The 13,011-nt window shown below is 43.5% G+C and overlaps 1 protein-coding gene across 3 annotated transcripts in view; it reads left to right on the top strand.

Annotated features, from left to right (window-relative positions):
- Positions 1-4,017: 4,017 nt before the first annotated feature.
- Positions 4,018-13,011, top strand: part of RBM25 (RNA binding motif protein 25) — a 32,576-nt gene continuing 23,582 nt past the window's right edge. For 2 of the 3 annotated variants that reach the window (XM_032188013.1, XM_032188011.1), the window contains exons 1-2: positions 4,018-4,093; positions 10,981-11,101. In XM_032188013.1, the coding sequence (XP_032043904.1) occupies positions 10,996-11,101 (106 nt within the window). In that variant the 5' untranslated portion in view covers positions 4,018-4,093; positions 10,981-10,995. Of the gene's footprint in view, positions 4,094-4,791; positions 4,866-10,980; positions 11,102-13,011 lie in introns of those variants that run through there. The other variant, XM_032188012.1, reaches the window with a different exon arrangement.

Raw genomic sequence — 13,011 nt, 5'->3', positions numbered from 1 at the left:
TGTGCGCCCCGGGGGTATTTGCTGACCGCGGAGCCGGGAAGGCGGCGGCGGCGGCGGGCGGGGCCGAGGGCACGCCGGGAGTTGTAGTCCGCGGTGGGGGGGGGGGGGGTGCGCGGTGCGCTACCTCGCCGCGGGGCCCGCTGGGAGATGGAGTCCGCGGGGGACCGACATCTTGCGGGCGGCTTGGTGGGGGGGGTTCAGCGCCTTTTCCTGTCTGAAAAATATAAATAAATAAATAAAACGTAAATAAATATTTCTGTTTTCTTTGCCTTATTTTCGTTCTCCACCCCCAGCTGGTGGCTCTCCTAGGCAGTGGGAGTCCCAGCAGGGTGGAAATAGCGCCCAGCAGGTGTGTGAGGGATAAAACCCAAGTGAAGCTCTTGCATCCCTGCTATTTCTCTCAGAGCGAAGCTCTCATCCTTCTACTTCTTGAAGAGCCACCGAGGGGCCATTTCCAGGCCTTGGAGGCCCATCAACCATCTGGGTGCCGTCCTAGCCTGGGCCTGGCACTCTGAGAGGAAGGCCCAGCAAGGAGTGCCACCGTTCATTATAATTCTTGTCACCCCTTTTATTTATTTCTTATGGTAGTTACAGCTAACGTGTGAGCCACCACGACTTATTTTAGTGGAAAGAGACCACAGGTCCAAAACTGAGGTGCATGACTGCCAAAAAATGGCAGACAGGCAGTGAGAAACCGGAGCTGTGGAAATGGCTGGTGGAGGCTGTGCAGGGCGTCGGAGCAAGAGGTCCCGCGGTGAGGCAGTAACCTTAGCCAGCCGCGGCCCTGCGAGGTTTTGGCTTGGGATACAGTATGGAAAGAGCAGGATGCTACATGGAACGCTAAGTCATCTTTCAATGGCTGCGTATTTAAGGAAGGTATATGACTTAGGTAACACACAGAAGTATTTTTGTAGTAATACAGTCAGCGGACCAACAATTTCCCTTTTTCCTCTAAAGGAGTTTTTGGATGGATGGATGGATGGATGGATGGATCAAGTGCTAGTGGCTGTCTCACTGGGGGAAGCTGTGCTGTTTCACTTCAGTAGGTTCACACGTCAACAGCCATAGAAAGGCGGCTCTGAAGTGCTTTGATATTTTGCTCCCTGGTTTGGTAGTCTACCAATAACTTCAAGAAGGAGGCAAATTACTTAACTGAATATCTGTGAGATAGCAGTGATAATGAATTTACATTTGTAAGGTGAAGTACCCTCATTTCAAAAAACTAAGTCAGCAGGTCCAACTACCACAAAAAAAAAAAAAAAAAAAAAAAAAAAAAAAGCATTCCTTAAGTTTCTAGCACTAGGAATAGACAAGGTCCTGTCAGAATTCAAGTATATTGCTGAAGTACTTTTATTCTACTAAGTATTTTTGCATAGCTAGGCATATATATGGTTTATCTGTTTCTCTTCTATGCAGTTAAGTGATGTGAATGACTCAAGATTGGCATGGTGGCCGTCTTCCCTATTCCCTATCACACTGTTACAAAGATGTATTTTTATTCAGTACTTTGCAGATAAGAGTAAGCAAAAAGATTAAATAGACTGATGTCTGGAAGAATAAACTGTTGTGAGCCAAATGTCTTCAGAGTAAAAAATTTCTAGATAGTGCATATAATCAATACAGAAGAAGTAGAAACTTTTAAATCTCACAGTGCTATTCATAGGGAGCCAAGGAATCAAATCAATGAGAGTTTGGCTTCTAAGGGATCTTCCTCAAAGTGTCTATATTGAGACTGGTAATGTGAGAGATGGAGAGATTAGGTCCCACGAGGAAGAGAAGACAAAATGTAGTGAATAGTTTGGTAGTATTAAGGAAAGTACATTTGAAGACATTTACAATACTACGAAAAGTAAGAAGTTATATACGAAGTCACTTTGCACAACATTTTTAACAGTCTTTTAATGTCTAAATGCTGGAAGTAGATCAGGAAAACTACCAGAAGTAGAGCAGTGGACCAGAATTCTGTTCCACCCATAAAACATTTAAAATGTTGCACACTCTAGAAACAATCTGACCTTTGTACCCTAAAATTCTGCCTAGCCTGTTTGGAATGATTTCTCTCACTTGAAATGCAGAAAAACTTGCAGACACAAAAAAGGCCTCAAAATGTTGGGCTTAATTTGAAAGGCCACAGACTGGACTTTTCTTGACTGACTTGAGCATGAAACTTTGGAGACAGCAGTGAGTAACTAAATCAAGTTAACTGGGATCAGTGACTGGAAAGTAGTGTCTAAGTTTGATAACCAAAGAGTAAAAAGAAAGCACAGATAGGTTCAGGGACAGTTAATTCTAAAATTCAACAGCAGATGGAGTAGAGATGTGGAAGTAACTACTTTCACTGTATGTTTCTGATGTTATTCTTCCTTGATTAGGAAGGATAGCGGAAGCTAAAGTTCAAGACTTGCATAAGGAGAACAAATGCAAAATGGTCTCTTTGGCTAAACAGAACCAGATAAAGTTACATCAGGAAAGCTTTGGTGATTTTTCCTTTAAATAAAAGGGCTAGTTACCACAATATTAGTGACTCTAGATGTCGTGTTTCTTTTTTTTTTTTTTTTTTTTTTTCCCAAGCAGGTAATAGTTTCAATCTGAGAGAACTGTGTAGAAACAGGAAACTCCGAAGATTCTTATTCTGCCTTTTCTCTTTTCCTTGTTTTTCCTCCAAGCTGCAAAATGAGTGTCATTTTTACCTACATAGGTATAAAGACTTATAAATTATTTGGAAGATTAATAGTAGTCAGTATTATTGAATCATAAAATGGCTCGGGTTGGAAGGGACCTTAAAGACCATCTAGTTCCAACCCCCTGCCATGAGCAGGGATGCCATGCACTACTAGTACTGTAGTTACTAAATTTGTATTAGTTGAAGGGACAAACAAAAGATTTCATCTTCTTTGTATGGAGAAGTCAACAGTGTTTAACTTGAATGTTTTTCTTTCCAGTACAGGTGGCAGGGATTGTGTGCCATTAGACTCTGATCCTTTGAGCATTTTTCTTTTTATACAGTGTATGTAAACATTGGAAAATGTGGCATAGATAGCAAGATTTTCCTCCCCTAGCTGATCCAAAATATTCTAAACAGCTTTGTTCACATACGTCCATGTTGTGGTCTCTACTGCAACCATCTGCGAGACCACCTTTCTTCCACTCAGTTGCTTCCTTGTTCCGTTTGCAACGGCTTGCCACCATTGTGGCAACCGCAGTTACTCTCTTATATGTAACCTGTACGTATGGGGAGGGGGACCTGTATATTTTAAACACGTTTTTAATGTAATCTAAATGCTAGAAGTAGACTGGGGAAACTAGCAGCCATAGACCATGCCTAGACCCAGTTTCTATAAAGCACAGGTACGTGTATATATATATTTTTAACTGAGGATGTGGCTGCCTGAAGCACTGGCACTTCCTCTTTTTATTCTCTAAATCCTCACAAATTTTTCAGGTGAGACAGAATCTTCCACAGATCTTTACATGTACCGACTGCTCTTTGTTTTAGCTTTTTATGCCGTTAACGCTCGCCCAGCTGCAGCACACACCCAGAGGGAGCCCCGCTGTGCTCTCCACCGGGCCGGGGCCTGCACCGTCCCCGTCACAGCCCGGGCGCAGGCAGCGGGGCCCGGCGGAGCTGCGAGATGGCGGCGGGGCCGCGGGGCGAGAGGAGCCGCTAGGCTCCCGCCGGGCCCCGCCACCGGCACCTGACCTCAAGATGGCGGAGCCCCAGGCTGCCCGCACCAAAGATGGCGGCCGCCCACACTCCCTTTGCCTCACGCTGCCCTTCTAGCCGCCGCTCTATGCCCTGGCTCCTTACTATCCAAGCGCGGGAGCTGGGAGGGGTAGGGGGCGCTGCGTCCCTCTCGTCTCTATGGTAGGGCGGCGCGGTGCACGCCGGGCCGCTGGCGGAAGGGGCGGCTCACGTGACCCCGCGCAGCGCGGCGGCGGCTCGGCTCGGCGCGGCGCCTTCGCGGCCTAGCGGCGCCTCGGGGCCTCCCCGCGCGGCCCCCGGCGGCCTCCCCACGGCCCATCCCCGGCCCACGACCCCCGCACGGGCCGCGGCGGAGCTCCGGACGCGGCTCCCGGCCTGCAGCGAGCGACGGTGAGCGCCTGGGGGGGCGGCGGGAGCGGGCGGCGAGGCGGCGTGAGGCGAGGCGAGGCGCCCGGGCCGCCCGCTGAGGCGAGGAGGCCGCGCCGAGGCCGCACCGCTCCGCTGAGGCCGCGCTGTCGGGGCCGGGCCCGGCGGCCTCGGGGAGGCGCTGGCGGGGCCCTCCCGGGGCCCTCCCGCTTCCTCCGCCGCCCGGCAGCCCCGGGGAGCGCCCGCGGCTGCCCCCCGGCCGCCGCCGCCGCCTCGGCGGGGTGTTGTGCCCCCCTGCCGGGCCCCTCACCGGCTGCCGGGCGGCCTCGGCGTGCCGCGGGGATCCCGGCCTTCAACACGTGTCGGGGGGCGGCCGGCGCGCTGCAGGCGGCGTGAGCGGTGTTGGCGTGGCTTCCCCCTCATCTCCTTTTTCCTTTGTGGCCCGAGACTTTTGTCTGCCCGAAGGAAAATAGTTTTGTTGGATTCCATCTTTTACTTTAACTAGAGGCCAGCGAGCACTGTGATCACGGCTATCTTTTTATAATTTTTTCCTCTTTCTGTAGCCGGTTTTACACGGGCTTGCAGAAACTACAACCTAGAAGTGCTATAGTCCTCATTCAATTCCAATTGAAATATTTACTTACCGATTTTTATTTATTTATTCTTTATTTTTTTTCGGGGCAGGAAAGCGTTGCTCCAAGTATTGCATCAGCATTTACAGAAGGTGGTCCAGAACAGACTAGAACAAGGAAGCACTTGCCAGTCTTACGGTGCCCATGAAGGAGCTGCCTCGTAGGTAGTGCTTCACGTTTCTCACTAATGTCTCTGGACATTCACTTAAATTTTGTTATGCCACAGCCTTGTTTGTGTTTTGAGAAGAGACAATAGCAAAGTTAGGGTGAAAAGCCTCTTATTTGACTGACTAGGCCTTTATATGCGCACAGAATTAGGAACATAATCAAAGATCTTAAAGTTTTGGTACAAGTTCAGTAGAGCACTAGATAAGGAGTTTTCAGGCTGAAGCTTTGGTTTGGATAAGGAAGTTACTTTTTACTTGCTACATTTTAGTAGTTTGGGATGCAACTTGGTAGCACTTACTGAGCTTTCTAGATCACCTAAAAAAAAACAGAGTTAAACATGTACTACTTCTGTTCAGAAGTATGTTTACAAAAATCTATATATTTTCTTCTCTCCACGTGGATATTGTGTTTTCTGATGCCTTGCTTAGCTTGCAGGCCATTTTGGAGAAAATTGTAGGGTGTTATATGTTATATAAAATTTCAGTGTAAAGGGTCTATTAGCTTTAACTAAAAGAGACTTCTTCTAGGCACCTGTTTATTTTTTTATGAGATGCAGTAATGTCAGCAGTGTCTCCAAGGGGTGACTAACTGTAGGGTTAGTTTTACAGTGGAGTGGCTTAAAAGTCCATACACCATATGGAGACTGAGGTAAAAGCTCTGTGTGACAGTAATGACTTCAGTAGGTTGGTTTAGTGCTTATGTTTTCTCCAGTTGTTTCTGAAAATGTTTGTGTTGCTCAGCTGCACCTGTCTTGACACAAAATACAAAATTGTCATGAATTAGAGGCAATTATACCTAGGCAGCAAGAAAGAGTGAGCAGTAGGTATTCTAACCAAATGCAACAGCCTCATAAGACTTAACATGGAATACTCTCATCCTTAAAAAAGCATTAGAAACACTAACATTGTTTATTTTTTGAGTGTGCAGGTTTTTCTGTAGGGAAGTTACAGTGAAACATAGTAACGTGGGCATTCAAATCAAATGTCTTGGTGTAACATCTCTTTAACTGGGGTGCTACTAAACAACACAGTGTTACCTCCTCACAATAGGCACGGATTTTGTTAGTTATTTTGTACTCATCTAAAGACTAAGATTACAGCCAAAGCTACATTTTAGTTAACTTTTAAAAACATTTTTTGCTTAATGCTCCCTTATTTGAGGGACCAGCCTGTGTAGCTACTTTGTACAACTGTCTAGAATAACCATAATGATTTTCTTGTGCTGCAAAAGAATGGTATTAGGAAATGTAGGTGAGTTGCTTTCAGACAAATTGAAATCAAGCTAGGTCAGTCATGCAGTTGCTGCTATGATACGCCATGTATTTGGCCCTAAAATGCATTAAGTTTATGCATTAATCATAACTTTGTTCAGTTAATGGTACTTCAACAGTAAATATTGTCACTGCTCCATGAGGAACGTGATTGTTTTGAAAATCGTTAAAACATTTTGCAGATTTTTTAATAAATGTTATAATTTGTAAACACAGTTATAAATGCTAAGGAGATTAATTCTGTGGCTCGTAGGATGCTGCTCTGAGTAGGTGGTACAACTGTCAGTTTGAAATATGTTACTTTATTAAAAGGCACTGGTAACTAGTGTTCTGTATAACTTATCTTTTCATACCTATATTAAAAGAAAAAAGAGTAAATCAAAAATAGGCTGAAAGAATGCTATGGAATAGCTTTTAAAAACTGCTGTTCCAATGCAGTCATGCCAAACTGTCTTCTCAAATATTTACTCCCCTGGTATGGGGAGTTGTAGGAGTCAGAGATCATTCAGATCCATGGGGCAGCGGTGTCTGAACAGTGACTGTTTGATAGCACTGCTGAGCTGTGGGGGTTCCAGGCACTGGGGTCCTGCTGCCCTCAGGCCAGCCCCGGGCACTTGTTGAGTTTGGTGTCAGAGCTAGCACACGGCTGGTGTACGGAGCTCCGGCCCGGGGGATAGCACTGAGTCAGATTTAATTAGTTTCAGTGGAATTTGCCAAACCTTAGAGCCATGAAGGTATTGCTGTGCCTGCTGCAGGTTTCAGAAGGTTGGTGCAGTCGACTCTGCTTGGCGTTTGGTTCTGCCAGTACTTAGTAACTTGGAAGAGCATTGAGTGAAAGCAACTAAGCTCCTTCTAGGCCAAAGCTGAACCCGAAATATTAACGCAAGTGCTAGACAAGCACAGCTCTAGTTAATAGCTTGGGCAGGATTTGAGCTGGGCCTGCTTAGAGTAAGCTGAAATGTTTTGCTATCCATGGCGTTGTTAATCTGCAGCTTATAAAATTTGTCCGAGGGTAATAAAGTGTGCATGGCCAGTACTGGGTTAGCTCAGATCGGGGCTGCGCAGTTAAGGCAAGTCTTGCAGTCAGCCCTGCTCAGGAAACTATCTCACATGGGTTGTACTGCTGCAGTGGATGAACTCGATTCCCTTCAGCTGAAAACACACAGAGCGCTTCCCTCCTGACCTGTTTGGCCCACCGGCACGCACCTCCTCAAGGTGTGCAGTGTGGGCACTGGGCTCTCAGCTCCTGCTGCAGCTTGCTGACAGACACAAAAATGACTGCACTACCAGTCTGATGCAATGCTGTCGTTTGGGGTTTTGTAGATGCCATTATTTCAGCGTTTTTAATAGTGTCAGGCTAGATGCTCACTGTTTTTCTTATACCTGTATTTTTGTGGTCACTGTTAAACTCATACAAATGAACGCCTCCCTTGAAGTGCTGCTAGTTAAGCAGCATTCTTGATAGCTGCGTTATACAGCTGACTTTGGGAGGGAATAATTCCATAAATCAAGTGAGATTTTTAAAACATTTCAGGACCTTAGTTCTTTACTTGCACATTTGAATATTTGGGGGAAATTTGAAGATCACTGCATACAATGCTGAGACCACAGTAAATATTCCAGGCAACAATTGCTGAGATGAACTCGTGGGGTTATAAGACAGTCTACAGAGAAATTAGATGCTGTTTCTGAGATCTCTACAAGAGTATTCTCCATAGGCCCAGCTTAGAATCTCTTTATTTCCCATACTCAACTCATGCTTTGTCATTGGTTATAAATTTGAGACCCCTCTGAGTGCTGGAAGAGAGTGTTTATGTTTCTTGTTCTCCGGCTGTTGACAGCAAAAATAGCTATTTGGTTTCCTTCATTGCAGCACCTTGGCTGCTGCAAGGAACTGGAGGCATCTTCCTCTCTCATCTGGCTCCCTCACTTCTCCAGCGAGCAGTTTGTTGGGCTCCCACCGATTCTCAAAGTTTTCATAACGGAAACAGAACTGAACTGTTTTCTCTGGTGGTTTCACACTTGTAGTTACAATAGGAGAGAGCCCAAGGCTTGCTTTACTGTCGGTCTTCAGTGTCACAGACAGCAGAGGTACTAGCACTGCTTCATCCAAGATTGAAGTCAGCAGCAGAGTGGCCTTCTAGCTGTGTTGTGAATAACCATACAAGCATGGAAGAAAAAATGAGTGCTTCAAGTAAAAAAAAGTTTTTGTAGCTCCGCAGGTTACAGTATGTTCTCATCTGACTAAAAGACAAAGACTAAATTTGATCTCTCTTACAAACTGCCTTGTTACTTTTATGCAGTAATGATTACTTGACTGGTAATTTTTTTTCAATTAAATAAAAACAACTCAGTTCGGTATGTTTCAATGTTTTTTAATTCAAGGAACTGTTTCACTTCTTAGTCCTTTTTTTTTTTTTTTTTTTTTCTTTAAGCTTCCCCAAAATGGTGTCTCAGATTAGTGCTTCTCAGAGCAAGAGGAGGGACTGCACCTACTGGCAGCCTGGAAAATTACTTCCCCAGTTCATTCTTGTTTTACAGCTCACTCTTTAATGTCTTGTGGACCTCAGATTGTGTAATGCTGCTGTAGCCCCTCTGGAACCTTCTCAGGGTTAATTGTACCACAAGTTAATTGTGCCATCCTGTCCCAAAACTGCTTTGAGTTTTGTTTAGGTAGCTACCAGTGTGCAATATAGATAAGGACTGAGAGCCTTAAAGATCCCGATTTCCTATCTTTCCTGCGACCCTTGCCTGGTTTGGTTTTTGTTGCTGTCGAAAGGGTTTAGAGCAGTGGTACAGAGGTGGGCCAGGGAGTCCAGGTCTCTTCTCTACCACCTCAACTTCAGATTCTTGAGGAATGTCAGCTGATGTGCACTTAGTGCAACGAGACTATAAACAATGTTCCTCCAAATCAAAGCTTTTGGCAGTACACCTTTGCTGCTTTTGCTTGCCCATTCAGTTTAAAAAATCAAGGATGACAGTAAGGAGGTAGTGATTATAAAATACAAAAAGGCTTTCTGTTTATTGTATAAAATCTTTATTGAACTGTTGGAGGAAAGCTTGCATTCGCTGTCTTGTCTTCCACCAACCTAAGATGGTGGTTAGACTTTGTGTCCTTGTGACCCTGTGTCCCAGGAGTGTTTCTCTTCTCCTGGTGAGATGATGAATGCTCTTCGGGCCCAATTAATGAATGCAGTCATCATGAACCTCTTGTAACTAATGTAACTGTAAATCTGTCTTTGGGTGAATTATGCTATAGGATCATGTATCCATTGTTACACCTAAATGCATAATTTCTGGTGTTCAAAGGCATTACCAAATACATACGGGCTTCCCTTTCATCCTCTCCAGTCCACTGTATGCATTGATCTCACAGTTGTTTCCCTAGTCTGTGGGAATAAAGTTTTGTGTGTGACTGTTATAATTTTTGAACTTTTTCAAATGCATCTCCCGTTACGGCACAGTGCTGATACTAGCTCTTAGCTCTAGTATTGAAGATGTCATTGCCTACTTGCTGTTGCACATATAAGGAAGGTACATCTCTCTCCAGCAAAGCTCATTTCCTGTTCCAGTTGTGCTCGGTGCCAAGAAACCAGGGCATGCATCATCCAGTCTACAGGTCTGTTTTAGTTGTCAGAATTTTATTTGTAATAATTCTTGTACTGAGGGCCTCGGTTTTGACTTGCGGTTGCCTGTTTGGAAAAGAGCTGCAGTGAAGATGCAGAGTGCGCTGCGTCCTGCAGTACTGTATGGTCCTTTGAGAAGGGAACATGTCTGCACAGAACTGCCAACTGGGCTCTCGTTACTCTCTGATACTCATTGTGATTTGTATCTGCATAAACCAGCATCTTTGAAGTTCCTCTCTGCAGGAAGAATGTACCTATGCACTTGCAAGGAAGTAACAGCCATGCCAAGTTGCTACAGAGTAATTTGGTGTGTTTTCACAAGCTGAACTGCAAAGATTTAAGCTGGGTGTGACCAATTATGTGTATTGGTAACCAGTGCTCCATTTCCTCTTTAGAACTGGGGGCCAACCGTTTTTGAAGACTTGATTGTGTAAGGTTGCTGGAAGCAAGAACGTTAATTTTGTTCAGGGTGATCTTGAATCTTATGAGGCAGTGTCTGTGACAGGGTCTGTAATATCTACGTAACAATAACCATTTGAGCAGCAAGTGATGTTAAAACAGCTCTTACTCTGTGATAGCATATTGACCCTTAGCTCATGGGCTATCATCCGATCTGAGCTCTAGAAGGTGTGTGAACTGGGATGTTAAAAATAGATCAGATCTTCTGAGCGTTTAACTGTCTCTGTGCTGGAGTCTGGGGCTTTCCCCAGTGTCTGTATTACAATCCACAATTCCTGCCAGTGCATGAGGATGTCCCAGTTCTTTCCCTCAAATTGTTCCACAGTTAGATCATGTGTGATCACTTCTTGTTCTGGAAAGCTACTTTATTGAAAAAAAGTTACAAAAATAGTTCAGTTTCCAGACACTGGAAGAAAAAACTCACAGCTTCATTTTAAAGAAATTGCCAATTATCAAATGCCATTTAATTCACATTCTTTGCAAAATACTGGTATGAAGAGTCAGGTATAGTTCTGTTTTTTAAGTTCCTTCTGAAACACTTTTGTAGAAGTACTGTTTTTTCATTGTGAGGGAAGGTGTACTATGGAGGAAACTTAATGATCAGCTGAGGAAAGAGGAAATCAAAAATAGTTTTAATTTGTAGCTGAATGTCCATATAAAGGTTTAAAGTCATAGATGCATATAATTTGCACCCCTTTTGTAATATGTGTTTGGGAATTGACTAATACAGTTCTCCTTTTCTATCTTTTTTGACAGATTACAACTGTAAGAATGTCTTTTCCACCTCATTTGAATCGCCCTCCTATGGGAATCCCAACACTTCCCCCTGGGATTCCACCTCCACAGTTCCCTGGCTTCCCTCCACCTGTGCCCCCTGGTAAGTTACGTTAGCGCATCAAGCTGCTGTAGAAAGTAATTCCTCATTCCTCATTATTCTAAGCTGCGTTATTTATAAAAGCTACTGGGTATTAATGTATTTCAGTAACACTGATCCATGTACATTGCAATTGAGTTTCTAGTGCACCCATGCAGGAATTCATGTGAACAAACTGTTTGGTCTTCCAATAGCTGATTACTTCTGACCAGAAATTAAACCATTAGAGTCAACACCAGATTTTTTGTCCTTTCTTTCAGGACTGGACCTTTGTAGTGATTTTTGTTAATCTGAGGTATTTTACTAACCACTGCTTTGACACTAGACGGGTTTTAATTCCTTTCAAATAAACATTATAATAGCCTTTGAAAAGGCTTGTCTGCACTGAGAATGTGTGGTGTGAAAATAGAGGAGCAACTTTTGGAGAAGCTCCACCTTTTCACATTGTTTTCTCTCTTTCCTAAGTCCATCTCATCCCCCTTTTTTCATTCTACTTTTTATTTTTACATGCTTTACTCCACATGTTTTGTTAACTTATTTTTCTTATTCTTTCTAATCTTCCCCAAACTAATTCTACTTTTTCTCCTTTCTTCATCTTTAAGCTTAGGTTCTGTTTTTGTGTTGAGACTTTAATTTGTTGGTCTGGAACCACCTTTTTTTCTGTATATTGCTAGGATTGAAAGTGACTGGAGGCAGGAGATGAGGGAGAGTGAGAGAGAGGAATACTTTAGAGAATTACCCCTTTAAAATTTATCATAATGTAGAGGGCTGAACAAAATTTCTGGCTGTATGGTCTTGAGCTGTGTTGTGCACAAGTATTTTGTAGACAATAAAGGCTTTCAGAAACCAGATAGCTGAACTCAGAAATGGTTTGTGCATATCCATTCATGCTAACATCATCGTGCTAAGCCTTACTTGGAGGGAGGGAAAACCGAACCCACAAGATCCTTGAGATGTTATCTGTACCTCTGATCTTTACTAGTTATGATTTATGTAGACTTCTGTGGAAAGCATTAGATAACTTTTAAAATACCTTCCTGAAGAATATTTTAAAAGGCCTGATACAAATTTCTGCTCTGAACACTTAATTCTTAATACATAAAACAAAGGTCTTTTTGTGCTGTCACTGTTTGACTTTTATAAAAGTAGTCTTGTTTTAGTGTTAGTAATCCAAATAGATGGTGGATTGGAGGAGCCTGGTGTTAGGAGAGAACTTAATTTTTCTCTGCACACTGGAAATATGATTTGCTTGCATGTAGAGATAATATCTTATGGCACTTAGATAAGGATCTCTCATTTCTCAGCCCAAGTGTGTGAATACAGTTGAAAACGCCACAATGACCTTTTGAAAGTATTTTGAAGTTACTCCAGGTTATAAGATCACAATTTTACTGGTTTAAATGTTATCTTTATCTAGCTGTTTGGCAAAAAACATGTGCCAGTTATCCAGCCTCTATTTTTTATTGAAGAATTTTGGCTAGAACAGTGTGCTTCTGTAAGAAGTTAGGAAAATGTTTTTGCTTTGCTTAAAAATACGGCTGTTAAAATAAAAATGTTGGTGATTCTGGTATCTCACGTCATTTCTGAAGATTAATCAGATACCATTAAGATATAAAACTCAGTTTTGATAAGTAAGAAATGCTCTGTTGGGTCAGACCAGCAGTCCATATAGCCTGATGTTTTGTCTGGGCAATGGGAATAGAAGATGATTTTTAGGGTGCATGTTTACACCTAACTGCTTTCCAGGTCTGTTCCCTCATGTAGCTGTGGTTTCCACAGCTGATATGTTAAGGATGTGTGATCTCCTGCACTTCCTTTTTTCTGCTTATGGACTTAGGATTCATGAGCATCTTAAGCTTTTGAACCTGCTGATACTGTTGCCACTGTCACCTGTTGCAGCAGATTCCGGAATT

This window comes from Aythya fuligula, chromosome 5 (genome assembly GCF_009819795.1).
Source record: "Aythya fuligula isolate bAytFul2 chromosome 5, bAytFul2.pri, whole genome shotgun sequence".
NCBI classification, from domain to species: domain Eukaryota; kingdom Metazoa; phylum Chordata; class Aves; order Anseriformes; family Anatidae; genus Aythya; species Aythya fuligula.
Note: the sequence above shows the minus strand (reverse complement) of the source record. Positions and strands in the feature narration are given on the sequence as shown.